This window comes from Lethenteron reissneri, chromosome 42, assembly GCF_015708825.2.
Source record: "Lethenteron reissneri isolate LAM-NWPU_2019-01 chromosome 42, ASM1570882v1, whole genome shotgun sequence".
NCBI lineage: Eukaryota > Metazoa > Chordata > Hyperoartia > Petromyzontiformes > Petromyzontidae > Lethenteron > Lethenteron reissneri.
Window position 1 is genome coordinate 7,710,635 of NC_083820.1, and position 18,750 is coordinate 7,729,384.

General features: G+C 55.1%; 1 protein-coding gene across 21 annotated transcripts in view; it reads left to right on the forward strand.

Annotated features, from left to right (window-relative positions):
- LOC133352837 (microtubule-actin cross-linking factor 1-like) overlaps positions 1–18,750 on the forward strand; it is a 326,018-nt gene that overhangs the window by 192,311 nt on the left and 114,957 nt on the right. For all 21 annotated transcript variants that reach the window (XM_061568768.1, XM_061568771.1, XM_061568769.1 and 18 more), the window contains 13 exons: positions 224–400; positions 1,269–1,392; positions 2,303–2,514; positions 4,218–4,382; positions 4,927–5,085; positions 6,231–6,400; positions 6,977–7,133; positions 8,094–8,217; positions 8,811–9,046; positions 9,814–9,943; positions 10,511–10,710; positions 11,774–12,311; positions 12,443–13,992. In XM_061568768.1, coding sequence (XP_061424752.1) covers positions 224–400; positions 1,269–1,392; positions 2,303–2,514; positions 4,218–4,382; positions 4,927–5,085; positions 6,231–6,400; positions 6,977–7,133; positions 8,094–8,217; positions 8,811–9,046; positions 9,814–9,943; positions 10,511–10,710; positions 11,774–12,311; positions 12,443–13,992 — 3,942 coding nt within the window. The remainder of the gene's footprint in view (positions 1–223; positions 401–1,268; positions 1,393–2,302; positions 2,515–4,217; positions 4,383–4,926; positions 5,086–6,230; positions 6,401–6,976; positions 7,134–8,093; positions 8,218–8,810; positions 9,047–9,813; positions 9,944–10,510; positions 10,711–11,773; positions 12,312–12,442; positions 13,993–18,750) is intronic.

Consider the following 18,750-nt stretch of genomic DNA (forward strand, 5'->3'; position numbering starts at 1 on the left):
TGAGACAATTGCAATTAAGCTGCAAATTAATGCGTATTTCTTCTTTCACGTAAAATTTTCGTTTGATGTCGACGACGATGAAAATAATTGTTTTGTTTCAAATAGAGCATGATGATCCTCTTTTTTATTTTCTCTTGGCCGCCCTCCATCGGCGTTAACAACACCGATATTTCGGTCTAACGCCCGCGCTCTCTCCCCCCTCTCGCCCCCTCCCCCCGTACAGTGCGTGCAGCTGGGCTCCCGCTTCTCGGAGGCCCTCGGCCTTCGCGCCGAGTTCCAACGCGCGTCGGCGGAGCTAAGCGAGCGGCTTCGCGCGGCGGAGGGCCGCAACGCCGGCCAGGCCGCCGAGCCTGCCGCGTCGGAGCCCGCGGGGCTGCAGAGCCAGCTGGACCAAGCGACGGTGAGTCGTGCGAGCGGCGCGCGGCACGGCGAGCCGTCGTTGCCGCCGTCGTCGTCGTCGCGTTAACTCCTATTTCCCGAGACGTCTGCAAGTTAAAACTAAACTATTTCTTTTTTACCAGCCAAGGCCCGCTGAGCTATACGGCTCAGCTCGACGAAGTGGCTTATCACGTGGAAACTTCTAGCAGACAAATACGTGACCACGGGGAGAACATTCAAACTCCAAATATACAGCAGGCGTCAGGATCGGGATCGAACCCACAACCTCCTGTATACCGGGCGAGGCAGTTAACATCTCGCCACAGCGGAGAGTTGCAGTTCAGGTCTAGTTCACCTCTGAACCTCGGATCGCGTAAGCGGTTAGCGTAAATTTTATTCAGAGGAGGCATAGCGCCATTGTTTTACAGAAGTACTCACCGCAGGGAACCGTAGCGACACGACCGCACTCTATGATAACTGGCGCCAAACTGTGACACACGCCCTCCCGCATGGCCTTTTACTTCTGCTTCTATTCCGATGACGTAAATGTATAGAATCAGAATGGAATCAGAAGAAAAACTAATGACGTACACACTCAGAGCACGAGTCGGTCCCACCTAAGGTTTTAGTCATGTGGATTTATTTACATGGCCAATGTAAGAGTGAATCATCAGCAGCTGACGCTTTTTAGAACTGAAAAACACATTGGCTTGACATTAATGTAAATAAATCCGATAAACGAGTCCATTGTCACTGCTTGACACGAACACATTGAACTCCCTACGGGATTTAAACTACGCGTGATCTCGCAAGATGTGACAGAGGTCACCTTGAGGCTCGCCGTGATGCGTGTCGTCGCGAGTTTCATTCACGTCCTGTTTTGTTTTCAGGCGCTTCAAGGCGACGTGTCTACCCTTCAGCCGATGCTGGAGAAGCTCAAGCGATCGACCTCTTCGCTGCTCGAAGTTGGGGAAGATCTCGGCGTGAATCGGCCGGCGATTGAACAAGCTCTTGGTAAATTATGTGTTCGCAAAAAACACTTCATGCGAGCATTTATAACGTTGCAGCAACGTAGCGGTTAAAGGTGGAGCCCAGCTGTTGCTTGCTCACAACACTGCTGGCAGAAAGGGCCTCCACTATTAAAGGAGCACCATGGAGCCTCTGTAGAGGCTCCATGGTGGGAGTACCCACGCTTTACCCCATCTCGCGTGGCCTGCCGATCGACTAACTGCGCTGTACCCATTTATACTGCTGGGTGGACAGAGGTGGAGGGGGTAGATTTAAGAAACTCGCTTTACCGAGAGAACTCTGGATTGCAAGGCCAGTGTGCTGACCATCACATCAGGGCAGCATCCTCTACGTTGTAGTCGTAACGTATACGTACACCTCCCTTCGTTCCACGAGAAACTTTATTCGCTCGGCGGCCTCGGCATTAGGGTCTCGTGGGCGGGCCGCCCTGGGGTTGGCAAGCCGCGAGAGAGAGAGCGTGGCGCCGACAAATACAGTGAGGGAAAAAAGTATTTGATCCCCCTGCTGATTTTGTACGTTTGCCCACTGACAAAGAAATGATCAGTCTATAATTGTAATGGTAGGTTTATTTGGACAGTGAGAGACAGAATAACAACAAAAAAATCAAGAAAAACCCATGTCAAAAATGTTATAAATTGAATTGCATTTTAATGAGGGAAATAAGTACTTGACCCCTCTGCAAAACATGACTTAGTACTTGGTGGCAAAACCCTTGTTGGCAATCACAGAGCTCAGCAGGGGATCAAATACTTTTTTCCCTCACTGTACTTACGAGCGCGCCGGAACCTCCTCCCCGGAGTTCACACCGAACGTCTCCAACTTCTAACCACCGACCCCCCCTGCCCCCGACTCCCGACCCCCTGACCCTCTGACCCCCTGACCGCGTGCGGCGCAGACGAGCTGACGGCGCGAGCGGACTGCCTGCGCGCGTCCGCGGCGGGGCGGAGCGAGCAACTGCGGCGAGCGGTCGCGCGCTCGCTGGGCGCACGTGAGGGCCTCGACGCCGCCGCCCGGTGGCTCGCGGAGGCCGAGCGCGAGGCGGCCGCGAGGACGCCCCCGGGGCCGCTGTCGTCCGCGGCGGTCCGCGACGAGGTGGCCAAGAACGAGGTGGGTCGCCGCTCCGGAAGGGAGATGCTGGGGGGGAGGGGGGCCGGGGGGGGGACAAGTGTGGGAGGAAATAATAAAATAAAATAAAACATAATAATATAATTCTCACGACGTTTCGGCCACAACGCAAGCAGCCGTCCTCAGGTGAAGAACAGGTCTGTCGAGAAGACAGAGTCTATTCAGACTCTGTCTTCTCGACATTATTTCCATTCTACGTGACTTTACCGAAAGAACCAAGAAGATGAATACCTGCAGTCACAAAAGCTTTAAATCGAAATTTAAGTGTGGGAGGGTCGTGTTTTTATTTTTTACGATCGCGGTTGCAGAGCACAGGCCTAAGTGGGCCCTCGAAACGCCAAGCGGCCAGAAACAAACTGCACTGTTGAAAGCGTGATAGGTAAGGGTTGATAGGTCTCTTGAATTCAGCAAGGTTAATATCAGGACTTGGTCAGGGGAAAAGAGACGGACGATGGGAGAGAAGTCAACGTTGAGACGTGCGAGTGAGGAGCAGACGGAGAAATATATATTGATCCCAGTGAACATTTATTTTTCACGCAGTACGTAACGGCGCGAATATAACCAGCGCGAACTGCGTGGGCCGCGGGCCCGCATCGCGTGACCGGGCCCAACCTTGCCGTGGTCTCGGGGGGCGGCCGCATTGCGGGTCGCATCACTGCTACCGGGCCGGCGTGAGGGGCGGCAGGCCTGCGCGATGTTGCGTCCGCTGCAAGCGGTTGTTTCGCGTGGACCCATTTTAGCCGACGCCATTTTTAGAGAGCGGGCAGCTTGGGTAATACTTGCTCTGGACGCTCAGCTGGTGTGTCTCCTAACTGTTCGGGTCCCTGAGTTCTTCAGATCGCCTTCTTATCAGTACTGCCAAGGTCAAGGCACATTTCCTGGGATAATTGGGCGTTTGCCAGTGCAGCTCTCAGGCTTTGGAACACTTTGCCTTTGATAGTAAGACAGAGTCATTCGATATACTTAAGTCTGTCTTGAAAACTCACCTCTTTAAGTTTAACACGTAGGCTTTCGCGACCAATTTGTCACGTAAACGAAGCGTCTTAATTAGTTACTACTACTACTTCATCACATCCTTAAATTGGCCTTTAACCTCTAGTTTTTCCCGTTTACCCTGCAGGTTCTATTTATTTTGTGCTTTGCATACACGGTGGCACATTGGGATCTACTGACATAATTATTATGGTGGTTAGATGTTAACTACCCCGCCTGATTATTCAGGTCGTGAGTCCGATCCTGACCCTGACGCCTGCTGTATATTCGGAGTTTATATGTCTCTCTCCCCGTGGTCGCGTGGATTTTTCTCTGGGACCTGCAGTTTTTTCCCTCCGCATTCAGAATTAACATCACGTGTTCAGAGTTTTTGGCTGCCGTTCATTTGCACGTGATGATAAGCCACTTTGCTGAGCTATCATTTGTGGCCAGATCGCTTCTGAAAAATAACTATATAGCTCAGTGGGCCTTACCTGGTAAAATAAAAATAGGAAAAATAGCGTACGAACGATGAGACTTCCGGTGCAGTCACGGTTGTGCTGGGCGGCTCTCCGATGTCCGACGTTTCGTTACACGTGCCGGGAGCTTTTTCAAAGTACTCGCTTTCTCCCACGATTATCGAGCGATGCCGGCGCTTGGCGTCAATAACCGGCAACGCCGAAAAAATAAATGCTGTGCTGCCGCCCATTTAGGCCATGCAACAGGAGCTGGCGAGCCACCAGGGCGCGCTGGCCACCATCGCCGAGAGGCTGGGAGATCCGGCGAGCGCTGCCGAGGAGCCACCGGGCGGTGGGGTCCTCCGTGAGGATCTCGCCGCCGTCACCCGGCGCTTCAGCAAGCTGTCCACGCAGTGCCAGGTGGGCCGCACACAAATCCCTCGGCTCTCGATCCACGGCTCCCCGGCGCGTTTCCCGCGGCGCGATGTCCGATGTTTCGCTCCGCCTGCTGGGGTCTTCTTCAGGAACGTGTTTGGCCGAGTCGACGACACGTGCTAAAAACGTGTGAACATATCGGAAGCAGGTGATGTACACAGATCGAAGTCTGTCTTCTTTAGGCCAGAGGTCGCAACCGGGTACCCGATACCCGTATCCTACCCGATATCCGGCTACTCGTACCCGACCGGTTGCCCGTTTGCGACCCTGGTGCGGCCGGGTACGGGTACGGGTAAGGAATCAAAACTCGTTTGCGACCTCTGCTTTAGGCACCTTGCTGTGGTGCTTTCATCATTAACAAAATAAACAATCAGACAATGCACCTCCTTGCACATCCCATCAGCTCTTTTTGTGTGGACGGGCAAAGCGCATCGTCTGCCTATTTAATCCAGTACTTATTGTCTACACGGTGGCGCAAATTAAATTTTGTGTGTTTCACGTTCCGCCTCTTGTCGTGTGACCTTGGCAGGAGCGCAAGGAGAAGTTGCTACGGCTCACGGAGAAGGTGGAGGAGTTCGAAGAGGGGGCCGTCTCATTGCAGCGCGCCATTACCAAGGACTCGCAAGCCTTTGAGAAGGAAGCCAATGGGCCCAATGCTGACCTGGAGCAGATAGCAAAACTTCTGGAGGTGAGCCTCGATGCCAGGAGTGTTTTTTTTTTATCGGTTCAAAGGAGCTCGTTTTGTCAGCCTTCTTAGAATGCCCCCAGGTTTTTTTTTTAGGACATGCTTGCTGCTTTGAAGAAGGGCCATCGCCCTGGACTTCAGCTGATTACTCGTACAACTCTTCTTATTTTTAGTTGGGGGGGGGGGCTCTATTGGTGAATCTTATTTCTCATCTTCATCCATGGAAACTTCTGTTATCCATGATGCTATCTCATGTTAAACAATCGCATGAATATCACGCCCTTTTCCCACGGAAAACCACGGTAAACCATTATTGTATTTTTATGACATAGTTGGGAATAATTTTGTACAATTATTTTCGACTTTTGTCTTGTGGCGATGTTTACCCATCGCACCAGGTACTCGTTTAAAGATGAGTCCACCTAGGGGAGGCCCAAGATAATTATTTTTCATTTCAATCATTAAATTTGTTGAGCCAGCTGGGCCAGGATTGGGCAAAACCTCGCCCACGTTTTACCCAGGCAACTTAAGAGCACGGACTAAGTGACACTAAAATAACATTCAAACTAACATCAACATATTGAAGAAACACATATCAGAGAAAAACAACATATATACTATGAGACCTCCTTTACCAGTGGCAAAATATAGTAGTAGGTTTTTACCCTTTAAACTGGTACAAAACTGACACCTTTATACAAGGCATCATGTTTGCAATAACCACAACACAAGTAGTCAAAATGCAAACAAAAAGAAACAACTCTGATAATGATAATAATATGCACTGTCCTTGAAGTTGATTGGTCCACACCCGAGACAGCTTTCCTTAGAGCCTAGTCTCCATTGGTGTTGGACCAGATGACACCAAAAGGCGTACCTTTTTGACTACTTGTGTTGTGGTTATTGCAAACATGATGTCTTGTATAAAGGTGTCAGTTTTGTACCAGTTTAAAGGGTAAAAACCTACTACAACATACATACTGTTAAAAGTAGAATACATTTGTTTTAATTCATCACTGTTGTTGGCCGTGAGCGTGAATCTAACTCGGGTCACAGGGTTCGTAGTGCCCTCTTGGGACAAGCGCTCAGAAAAAGGGGAAGGAGGAGCGACTTTGAGCGGTGCACCCGTGCCGTTGGTGTGAGCGCAGGAGTCGGCCGGAGAGCTGGCGAATCGGCGCAAGGCCCTGGAAGGCTTGCGCGACCTCCTCGCCGGTGACCTCGCCGACCCGAGCCCCTTCGCGGACACCGGCGGTCTGGCCCGCACGCTGTCCGTCCTCGGCGAGTCGTGCGAGGTGCTGGAGCGAGCCCTCCACGCCAGGTGTGAGGTTTTTGCGAGACAGGATTTCGGAGCTGTACACTTTTATAGGGCTATAGAGAGAAAGGGAGAGCAAATTCCATGGTATAAATGTGTAGCGTGTCCTACATGAGAGAGCCAACGTGCTGTGGTGAAATAAATAATAATCCGCTCCGCTCTGTCATTCCACTGGTGGATGATAGCCTCCGCACACCACGTCGCTTTTGGGTGCTACTTAAGCGTACTTCACCGCGCTCATCAGTACGCGTTGGTGAAGGGCGGCTCCAAGCAGCGGTTCAGATCTCACTCACCCATGGTCTAGAATCGAACTCTGGTCACCGGGTTCACACTGTGGCGCTGCGGCCACTGCGCCGCCACTCTTCCCACGAGCGAATTGATGGATCGTCGTTTCGAAACAATTTGACTCCCGTAACGTGACCATAAGAGTGGATTTTCATCGGTGATATATGTATGTTGAACTTCTTTCACACCGTACGTAGCCAACCGTGCTAATCGGAGGTGCGGGAAATGATAATCGCATCGTCACGTGTTTACTGCCCCCCCGCCCACCCCCGGCACTCTCCCCCTCCCCCCGGTCAGGGAGGAGAACCTGGCCTCGTGCCGCCAGCAGATGGAGCAGTTCCAGTGCGCCATCGCTGAGGTGCAGGCCTGGCTGGAGGAGGCGGAGTCCCGTGTTCCGTCGGAGCAGACCACGCTGAGCACCGACGCGCTCCAGGAGCAGCTGAATTCAGTGCAGGTGGGGTGCAGCGTGATGCATCGGTGGCTCCGAAGGGGGGGGGGGGTGGGGGGCTTTTGCTCTTTGAACCCTCCATTCACTGAGGTTGTGGGGTGGATCCCGACCTCGACGCCTCCAGTATATTTGGAGTTTGCGTGTCTCTCTCTCCCCGTGGCGGCGTGGATTTTTCTCCGGGTTGTCCGGTTTTTCTCTCCACATGTAGAATCAACATCGCGCGTTTAAGAGCATCTGGCCGCAATAAATGTCCAGATGATAACAAGCCACTTCGTTGAGATATCAATTGTGGCCAGGTCTCGTCTGAAGAAGAGCTATAGCTCACTGGGCCTTACCTGGTAAAACGAATTTTATATACATATTTAGTTTCATACAGGTACGGCCCAGGATACGGGCACCTCGACGCCAGTGGAAAGGAAGTTTCACAAGGTGTGTGCCGTGATGCACCAACCCCCGCTGCCTCCGCAGCGCTTAGATTACAGGCCACGTGCAGCAGCATAGCCACCACGGCCCATTTCAATCTGTTCTCTCATCTTGTAGCGAGTGGTAAAATAAAAATAGAATCGGGGTGCGAACTATGAGACTTCCGGTCGACCTTTTCGCGGTTGTGCTGCGCAACTTGGCTTCATATTCTTAGGTTTTTTCGGTAAAGTCACGTAGGTAAAAAACATTAAAAAGTAAAATAAAATAAAAATCACGACGTTTCGGAGGCAACACAAGCTTCCGTCTTCAGGTGGTACCGTCACAGCCACGACAGCTGTATCAGGTAAATGAGAGATTGCAGAAGCCACCACTCCGTTTATATAATGGTTGGAGGAGGTGGTGGAACGTGACTTTACCGAAAAAATCTAAGAATATGAATCATTGCAGTCACGAAAGCTTCAAATCTAGAACTTGGCTTCAACATTGTTCGTGACTAATTGCTGCTTTGGCGGCGGCGGTGGCGGCGGCGGCGGTTTCCGGCAGACGGTGCTGACCGAGTGGGAGGGGAAGGCGAGCGCGGTGCGTGGAGTGGTTGAGAGAGCGAGCGAGACCGCGCGGGCACGGAGCTCGGTGACGCCGCCAGCCCACGACGCCGCTCCCACACCCGGTGAGGGCCCCCCAACTCACCGCTCCCTTCCCCCCACACAACACAGAGACGACCTCGGCACAATTCCACGGGTGTCACTCTGTAGTCGCCACCGATGGCTTGCTATTACCGCTGTCATGGTCTGTATCATCATTGACATTATATGAGCAATCATAACCACCATCACCATCATCATCATCGTCAAAAAACGTAACTACAGGGGGCCCAACACCTGCAGGGGCAGCACTAACGTCCTCGTGCGGTTGATTCACCAAGTCTCTCGGGCATTCTGGAGCCGTCTCGGGGCATTCCTGCCCATTAGACAGTGCTGCTTAATGCGTCGCTCATCCTTCCCCCCCCCCCCTCACCTCTCATGCCCATCAGACATAGACGCAGACGTAGATTTCACAGTGTCCAAAGGTGCACTCGCAAACAGCAGGGTAGGCACAACTCCCATCACCGCTCCTTGCTCGCACGTCACGTGGCCACCACGTTGGGACGCACGATACCGACAGCCTCGCCTCAGCCGCCAGCTCGCCGGGGCTGTCCGTGCGGCCGTGTCATCGTTTGGGGCCCGCCGACTCAACAAGCCCGTCCCTCCCACCCCCCAACAGACGTGGTGGAGGTACGACGGGAGGCCCTGGCCGTCGAGGCGCGCTACTCCGACCTGGGCGTGCGTCTGCGCGAGCGCTCGGGGCGCCTCTCGGGTGCCCTGGCGAGGACCTCGTGGGTGCTGGAGGAGGCTGACGCTCTGCTCGCGTGGCTGGAGGAGCGGGCGCAGCTCACGGCCGCCTGGGGCCCCGTGCCCGCCGAGCCCGACGCCGTGAGGGCGGAGGCCGACAAGCACAAGGCAAGAACGCGCGGGGATCCGCGTACTTTGTTTTCGTCGCTGTCTGGTTTTTTTCGCTTGCCGGAGTAAAGGGGCCTGTCGCGGTGTGTTTCGAGGCCCTCCTGATACTTTCATAATCGGAATGTTTGTTTTGACTGGAGGAGGAATTCTGATGAAGCTGTGAAGCGCTGTTTCACTGATGTCCAGTAGGGGCGTGGGGAAGGTTTGCGAGTTACATCAGCAAACCATACAACAAGCGATGTAAGAGGAGCAAGATAGAGAACGTGATTCGTACCTGGGTGCCCCCAACGCACACTGACCAGCGCGGTGAAGTTTGGCAAGACAAATCCCACGCATGACCTTTATCCAGCGGTGGATTGACACAGCTCTCTAAAGAATTATTATCTTTATTATTAATTTAAACAAATCCCACGTTATTATTCCAACTGCTGTTGATGGATTGTCTCTCAAACCGAGCCACCTTGGGTCAGAAAACAGACCCTGGCTCAAACCGAGATGCGAGCCCAGGATATCAGCGATGCCATCTCATTGTTTCTGGCCTTTGAACCAGGCAAAAAAATATAATGGTGGTACGACTGGTCAGACATGCATGAGCTCCATCGCTTGTCGTATCACTTTGATGAAAATGATGATGTACGCATGTTGAACTTCTCTCGCACCATACAAAGCCAACCGCGCTAATCAGAGACGCGTGATGACAGCGGTGACGCTGACAGTCCTCTCTCTCCTCTCACACCTCCATCGTTTTGTCCCCTCCGCGACACCAGGCCTTCCAGGAGGACCTGGAGGACAAGGCCCCGCGCATCCAGAAGGTGACGCAGCTGCTGAGCGAGCTTCTGGAGTCGTCCGCGGACGACCCTGACGCGGACGCCCTGCGCAAGCGGCTGGACACCATCGGTGCGGGTTCACGTCCACGCTTCGTTTCCCCATCGCTCCTCGTCTTCCGTCGCTCGTCGCGTTTGCGGAAGACGAGGAAGCCAGGCGTCCTCCCAACGCTGCGCTTTCTCTAGTCGTGGACAATCGCTTCCCGTAAAAACAGGGGTGGGAAAACCTATGGCGCGCGACTCATTCAAAAGGCAAGGGGGGAAGAGTGGCGGTGCATTGGTTAGCGTAATGTTGTTATAAGTGCAGTGACCTTAGTTCGATTCCTGGTGACGGGTAACAGGGGCGAACCAACCTGGACGAACCAGTATGGCCACACGACCCCACAACTGACATGTCATCCAACAGCGGATTTATAGAAACATGAAACGAATAAGAATAAAGGCTGCATCGTTAGCCTTGAGCCAATTACGCTGCTGCAATGCACCGTGAATGACAAAGGTGCCAGTTGTGTCTCGCATTCATCGTTCGCCTCCACCTCGTCGTCTTTCCATAGGACGCAACCGACCCCTTACGACCCCTGACCCCTTATGACCCCTGACCCCCCCCCCCATGGTCTTTTTTCCCCCTGCGCCGGCACAGAGCGCGGCTGGAGCGAGGTGCGGGCAGGGGCGGAGGAGCGGGCGCGCCGTCTGGAGGAGTCCTGCGGCCTTCACGAGACGTTCAGCGCCGCCCTGGCGCAGCTCTCGCCGTGGCTCGCTGAGAAGCGGCTCATGGCGAGCGTGCTGGGGCCGCTGGCGCTCGACCCCAACATGCTGACCAATCAGAGGCAGCAAGTGCAGGTGAGGTCACGCTCATTACACAGCGGTGTAGCGGTTAGCGCTAAGCTGCGCTATGAAGCCGGCCAACCGAGTTCGATTCCTGCTAATGGCCAACACCAGTGACGATTTTCAGAACCGGTCCTGGGCCTCCCCTAGGTCGACTCAGCCTACAATGAATACCTGGTGTGTTGTGTAAACATCGCCACTTGGGAGACAAAGGCGACCGGGCGTGGTGTTGGCCACCCACCCCCTCGTGTGCCGTGCCAGCCTTCATAGGTGCCCGTTAACAGCACTTGCCCCAACAGTCTGTTAAGGCTCTACTGGGGGATCATTGTCTTCTATTACACACAAAGTGCTTGCCACAGATGAACCACAATACCTCGCCCATCTCGTCAAGGAACGTAAATCATCATCATCATGCCAACTCCGGTCATCCTCGCAGCAGCAGCAGCAGCAGCTGCTTTTGGCTGAGCCATCGAACAAAGACGGTCACTGCGTCGCGCACTTTCAGATGCGGCTTCTGTGGCCGTCTGGAACGCTCTTTCCTTCCGATGTTAGGAAGCCACTGGAGCTGTGCACTTTTAAATCATCTAAATTGAAAACTAATTTCTTTAGAAGTGCATTTGTGTGTTTAGTTTGTTCTTCAGCTCCGATTAGTTACATACAAAATAAGTTTAACATACATACATACATACCAGGAGCGCTTTGAACGGTTGCAACCACATATCAATATTCGTCCAACATTGGCATTGTTTATTGGGATACTGCAGATCATAGGTGCTCGCTAACAGTGTCTGTTAAAAAAATATACGGGGTGGGGGGGAGATATTTGTCTTTTTCCTTTGTGTGCTCGTGTGTGTGTGTATACTGTTAAACCTTGTACATGTTCAGGTGTGTGTATTTACGTGAGATGTTGGTGCATGTACGTACGTTGAACTTCTTTCGCGCCGTACGTAGCCAACCGTGCTGATCGGAGGTGCGAATACGAGATCAGTGGCGGGGCGGAGATCCGCCATCGTGGTGGATCGTGGCCTCGCTCGACTCTTGACGAATAAAACCTCCCGCACGCGCGCCCTCTCCACAGTTCATGCTGCGCGAGTTCGAGACCCGCAAGCCGCAGCACGAGCAGCTGAACCGCGTGGCGCGAGGCATCCTCGGCGACGACACCGATTCCGCCAAAGACGGCGGCTCCGGAGAGGTGGAGGAGGAGGACGAGGAAAGCAAGGCCCTCCTGCGCGAGCAGCTGGCGTCGGTGAACGCCGCTTGGGACGGCCTGACCGGGGAGCTCCACGACCGAGCCCAGAGGGTGGAGGACGCCGTGCGGGAGAGCGGGCGGCTTGCCACGGCCCTGGCCCAGCTGGCGGAGGGCACGGCGGCGCTGGCGCGCGGCCTGGAGGAGGGGCAGCCCCCCGTCGCGGCGACGCCGGACGCGCTGGTGGTGCAGCTGCGGCGGGCGGAGGAGACGATGGCGGCGGTGGCGGCGCTGGCGCCCGTGGCCGAGGAGGCCCGCGAGCGAAGCGAGAAGCTCGGGGACGTCGTTGGCGAGGCCTACCTGCAGGCCGAGCTCAGGCGGAGGCTTGACGTCGCGCTCCAGCCGTTCAAGGAGCTGGAAGAAAGAGCGAGTGAGTATAAGGGAATTCTAAGCAACGTTTTGATTTCACTGTATATCGACGATGGCGATAGTAAGCTGTAGCAATACGTTGCCGAGAATAGTGACGGTGCTGATGATGGTGATCTTAATACCAATCCGCAGGTAAGCGCCTGGAGCTGGTGCAGGAGGCGCTGCAGTGCTCGCGGAAGTTCTCTGAGTCTCTCGAGGAGCTGGCAACGTGGGTGACGGAGATGCGTGCCGAGCTGGCCCGGTTCCCCCCGGTGTCCATAGAGCACGGGTCCGTGCAGGCCCAGCTGGAGCGGCAGGAGGAGTTCCTGGGTCGCGTGACGGCCCGCGAGGGCTCCTTCCAGACGATCGTTGCGGACGGCGAGGTCGTGGCGCAGGCGCCTCCGGGCCCGTCGGGAGCGGAGGACGTGGCGTCGCTGGGTGGCCGGCTGGCCGAGCTGAAGGCGCGGTGGGAGGAACTGACGACGGAGGCGACGGCGAGGCGCAAGGCGATCCACAGGTGCGCCAAGAAGGTGCAGCGCTTCGAGGAGTTGAGGGAGGAGATCATCCGGCGCTTGACGGAGAGCGAGGAGAGGCTGGGACAGGTGGGCCAGGTGACCCTGTCGCTCGAGGAACTGGAGTCGCGGCTGGCGCAGACACAGGGCCTCCGACAGGACGTCGAGAAGCTGCAGGGCCCCCTGGAGCTGCTCACGTCTGCCGGCAGGGACCTCGCCGAGAGCTGCCCGGCCGACGCCGACTTCGTCGAGGGGCAGACGGCCGACATCGGCCGGCGCGTGGACTCCGCGATGGGCGAGGTGCAGACTAAGCTCGAGGTGACGGAGGCCGTCACCAAGCGGCTCAAGAGGTTCACGCGCGGCATCCGAACCGTCCAGGAGAAGCTCGCCGAGTCGCGGCGGCTGCTGGAGATGCACCGGTCCCTGGGAGCGCAGGCCGCCTCGAACGGCGGCCACCTGGAGAAGATGAGGGCGTGCCGCGACGGCCTGCACACCGCGTTGACGAAGGAGGCCGAGGACCTGCGGGCGGTCGCCCGCGAACTCGCCGAGCTGGCGCCGGGCGACGCGGCCGGCGCCGCAGAGCTCGCCGGGCAGGCGGAGCGCCTCACCGGCGAGCTGGCCAAGGCGGCCGCGGCCGTGGCGGAGAGCTGCGATGCCCTGGAGGAGAGGGCGCGGGGCATCGGGCGCCTCCGCGGCGTCGCTCGCGACCTCTTCGCGCGCCTCTCCGACCTGTCGGAGGAGCTCGACTCGCAGGGCCCGCCGGGGAGGGCCCCCGAAGCCCTCCGCTCGCAGCTCGCCGACATCGACCGCGCGGCGGCGGCCGCTGGCCAACTTGGCCGGGACATCGCCGACGCCGGGCTCGAGTGCCGGCGGCTGCTCGAGCAGGAGGAGGCAGAGGGGAAGGCCGGGAAGGCCGGGGAGCAGCCGGGCGCCGGCGAGGTGGAGCAGAGCGTCGAGCTGCAGGGCATGCGCCGCGAGACGGAGGCGCTGCAGAGGCAGTGCGCCCGCCTCGGCGAGAGGGCGGCGGCGCGCAAGGAGGAGGCGCGGACGGCGCTGGAGCGCGTGGAGGAGTTCTACCGGAGCCTGCGGCAGGTCACGGGCCTCCTGGAGCGCGCCGAGGAGAAGGAGGCCGCGCAGGGGCCCGTCGGGACGGAAATCGACCTCATCAATCAGCAGATGGCCGACTTCCAGGTGGGTCCCCGATTCTCGGTTGATTTGCAGGTGGCGCGCGCACGGCGCTACGAGGAGGGAATCGGGGGTGGGCGGATCGAGGGCGTGGATTGGAGTGGAACGTGGCAGGAAAACGCTGCGGATGTGATTCCGAAGTTGACGTTGTTACGCGTGCGCCGCGTGTCCCTGTGTCGGACGGCAAAGTGTCGGGTAAACAACTTGGAAGTTGCGTCTAGAACACGGCAGGAAATGTAAATGTCGTCCGGGATGATGAAGGTGGTGATGGGTGGGGCGTACGTGCATGATGGAGGGAGGGCAGATTGCCGAGACAGACATGGGAGCGGCACGCGGAGCGCGATTATCAGGTGGCGGCACTGTAAGAGCGATCCTTGCAAGTCAGGCGTCAACTTGGCAAAAACTGCAGGACCTCGTAGCAGGAGGGAAGGCAAGGTTGAGATAGCGTCAGTGGTATTGGATATCATCACCTGTTGACCTTGACCCACTTCGCTATATTTTAAAGAGGTAGGTTGTCGGTTTACAGATATTTTCCGAGCAGTTATGCTACGACAGCGCAGAAGACAACTGTGGTGGTTCAACTGTCTCTTACCACTGTTTATTGTTTATCCTGTTAGCAGTAAGTTTTTGGCACGGTTCGTGTAATTAATTTGCTGTTGTCTGCCCTTGTTAGTTTGTACATTCTCACCCTGCAATGTCCAGTCACTGCTGCCACTGCTGACGGTCTGAGGCTGTGGCCTCTGGGTCTCAATGTAACTCTGTGAATCTCCGTATAACTGAATGGGTCTCTATGGAACTCTATACATCTCGACGCAACTCTGTAGATCTCTATGTAACTGCGTAAGCTGCAGAGTCCGGCAAACTACCGCCACTGCCGACGGTGTTGGGCCCTGGTCTTCCGTGTTGAAGAGCTTATTTAGCTCCATGGGCCTCACCTCCTGAGATAAAACACTGTGACTTGAAAACGTATTGCTTTTTGTGTTTAGTTTGTTGGCCTCTCCCCCCCCCCACCACCGCGCACCTCCGATTAGCACGGTTGGTTACGTACGGTGCGAAAGAAGTTATACATACAGGGACTTCTCTGCTTACAAACGAGTTTGGTTCCAGAGTTATGTTTGTAAGTCGATTTGTTCGTAAGTCCAACTTTACTCCTGTAGATTGTATGGCGTGTACACTAAACACGGGGTATGATGGTTTTAAAAGTTGTATAATCTCCTGTACATGTAGATGCCACTGGTTCTTCATGTTCTATAGATGTAGATGCCACTGGTTCTTCACATTCTGCAGATGTAGATGCCACCACCGCCATCTATTGCATGGCAGTTGAACTTACGACTCTCGGTCCGAACAGGTAACTGGACATTCGGACGAGGTTTGTTCGTATCTATGAAAGTTCTCAAGTCGAATGTTCGTAAGTAGAGGAGTCCCTGTAGATAGTACAGCTCTGATTATGTGTGGCTTGCACAGACGTTTAAGCAACAGCAGGAGGAGACGTCGCTCCACAACAGCGTACACGATGAACGCCCTTTCTCTTTGTCCAACTCTTGCCGGGGTCGATAGCCAAGTCAGCCACACGCGTTACTGCCGCAGGATTCAACCTCGCGAGGTTACATTGCCACTCTGAGTCACTTGGCCCTGCTAAGTCGGTTTGGCTGATATCTTATTTTTTGTTCACTTGGCAAAGGGCGCTCACTCTGTGAACCGTGTACATCCACAATTATGCTTTGGATTAGCCGAGTGCCAAAACAAAGATTTGCCGTACAGCGTTGACAGGCTGTTGGGGCAAGCGCTGTTAGCGAGCACCTATGAAGGCCGGCATGACACACGAGGGGGTGGGTGACCAGCACCACAACCGGCCGCCTTTGTCTCCCTTGTGGCGATGTTTTATACCCCTTCAGCAAGTACTAATTTGAAGCTGAGTTGACCTAGGGGAGGCCAAAAAAACCGGTTCGGATAATAGACGCCGGTGTTGGCAGCGAGCGGGAATTGAACTCGGGTTCAGCGGGGTTCGTGGCACAACGTGCTAACCGCTCCGCCACCGCTCCCCAGTGGCGAAACGCACGCCGCTACCCATGCCGTGCCAACGGGAACCTTCAGTGCCACTCTCGTATTCCGCACGCGGTTGCACAGCAGGCTACCGGTGCACTGCAATGTTTGGCTGGTGGAAAATTGAGTGGCTTTTAAGTTTATTTTTTACCCTTTTTCATTCGGCGTTCGAGCTCGCGTCTTCTCTTCGTGTGCAGCGGTCGGGCGATGCTCTCGAGGAGCATTGCTCCCGAAAGTTTCCAACCGAGCGAAAGAAAAATACAAAGTGCTGAAAAGTAAACCAGTGCTGCTGCTTTTCTTCGCTGATCAAAATCTCGAGGCCCGCCCCCCCTCCACCACCACCTTCCCGAGTGAGTTTGTGCGAGCCTCTGTCAGACGCTTGGCACGCGGCTGCCCGTGGCAGCATTTTCCCGGCAAGGCGGGAGAGCACAGTGCCGCTGAATGGAACGCGCCGTGAAGTGGAGGCGGCCTGCTTGGACTGTGTTTGTGTGTGACTACGGGGACTGTGTGTGTGTGAGACTACGAGGACTGTGGGATCGCGGCGGGCACAGCTGCGACGGCGGTGTCTGCGCCGGGCCCGGCCCAGTGGAGCAGATGGCGTTTTCATTTACTGCGCACACAACTTTTGTGTCAGCTCTCGTCGGTCACCTCGCTACGCCCACCTCAACACCCCCCCTCCCTTAAAAACTCTTTCATTCTCCAAACAGCGCTCTGCCCCAAACCGCCCACCCACTGATCCACTCACCCATCCATCCACTCACTCACCCACCCATCCATCGACCCATTCATCGACCCACCCACGCAATCATCCACACTTACAACTATCCACATATTCAACCACACTCACGCATCCACCCATCCCTCCTCTCAGCCATCTACCCAAGCACCCGTTAAACCACTCACCCATCCAGCTACTCAGCCAATTACACATCCCACCACTCACCCACACGCTCGCTTACCCAACACACCGACCCGCCCACCGGCCCACAAACTCCCCACCCGCACACTTTAGCACCCTCCTACGCGCAATCACCGTGCCCAGGTTGGCGCCGCGAGCTTTGGCAGCGGCTGGGATTTGATGCGGCCCCGTTACCACCGTGAGAAAATCCACGCCGCAAAAAAGAGCGGCGTCACGGTCCAGCTGACACCCGAGCCGCTCGCATCTCCTTTTTTCTGCTTTTCTGTCGTCTCATTGGCCACCACCTTGGTGGCTATATTATGCAGCGTGCTGCGGAGTATGTTAAGCGAGTGTCCGTTACGATCACCAAGCCCGGGGCGGTGTGGTGGTCACAGCTCAGCACGCGGTTGCTAAGTTGCGATTTCATCTCGGGGGTCGAAAGCAATGCCCCTGTCCCCGCCATGAGAACGTGGAATTTCCACCGCTGGCTCGGCAGTAAACAGGAGATGAGAATTACCCCACATTGATTTGAGTAGGGACACGGTTTTGCTTTGTTGCAAAAGAACGATTAATGTGTAGCCCTTTCTCTGCCCGCTGTTGGATGAAGGTATCACCACGCTGTTGGTCACTGGCATGGGGTCAGCAACCTGCGGCTCAATAGCTGCATGCGGCAGCTCTTTCAAGAACTGCTTCGTGGCCGTTATTTGTCAAAGACCCACCGTCTCATATTCACGTGCATTGCGACTCTTGAAATATTGTGGGCTTTTTTTATGGAATTTTAAATGTTTAAAAATGGCTTTTCTTTTATTTTGGATGCCGACCCGTTGCCATGGGGGTTGTTTGGTCTATAATTCGGTACGGGTGCCCAGACATCACTTGCCAAGCATACCTTTTTTGCCACCCCCAAATTGTGGGGAGGGGGGGGGGAGTACGTTTTTGGATTTTATATATGCGAAAAACATCATCTTTCTCGCCCTTCCAAAACATCGAGAGGTGTTCAGTCACTCGTTCGCAATAGCCTCTAGTCGAGGTGCGAAGATGCATGGACTTGTCAACATCGTTTCTGAAGCTCACGATACAAAACGGTCGAATCACGAGAGTAAAAAAAACACAACGATGTTTTCTGTTCGTGTTTGTTGTTTTATGGCATGAGTTCCATGTAACCCCGCCAGCCACTCGTGGTGGCAACATTAAACAGGCGTAGACGCGGCACAACGTAACGTTCTGACCCACCCCTACCGAACATCTGTGAAAAAGAAATTGATAGCTCATCGGATCCCTCCGGTATAAACCAATTTTCTGATTCTGACAATGTCCACCGTTTCAAGATCGACAGGGCGCTCGCCACAGTGAAGCGGCAGCTCAGATCTCTGTACACCGAGATCCGCCAGCCAGCTTCGGGGAAAGAACTCCGCTTCTCCGAGGCGTGTTTACCAATTCGTGAAATTTCCCAAAAAAAAACTGAATGTCAGATTCCGAATGGAATCATGCCCCTCCGAATCGCGACAATTCATCGGATTGCTGGCAGTTTGGGAGCCCAGGTGAATTGTTACTTACACTGGCAGTGTGTACGCGTCGGCGATGCAGGCACGGTGACATGTCAAAGGGACTACCGGGGCTTCACAACGCGACACCACAGACTACGAACAACACTCCTCCTCCTCCTCGGCAGTCCATTGAAACGCCGTGCGAGTCTATGTCCACTACGGCCACTATTTTGGCTCGTTCCAAAAAACTGACCTTTGACCGTAACTGCCTGATCCTTGTGACCCAAGGGTTAGGCCATCTCATCCCCAAAGACACACACACACAGGCAGCCA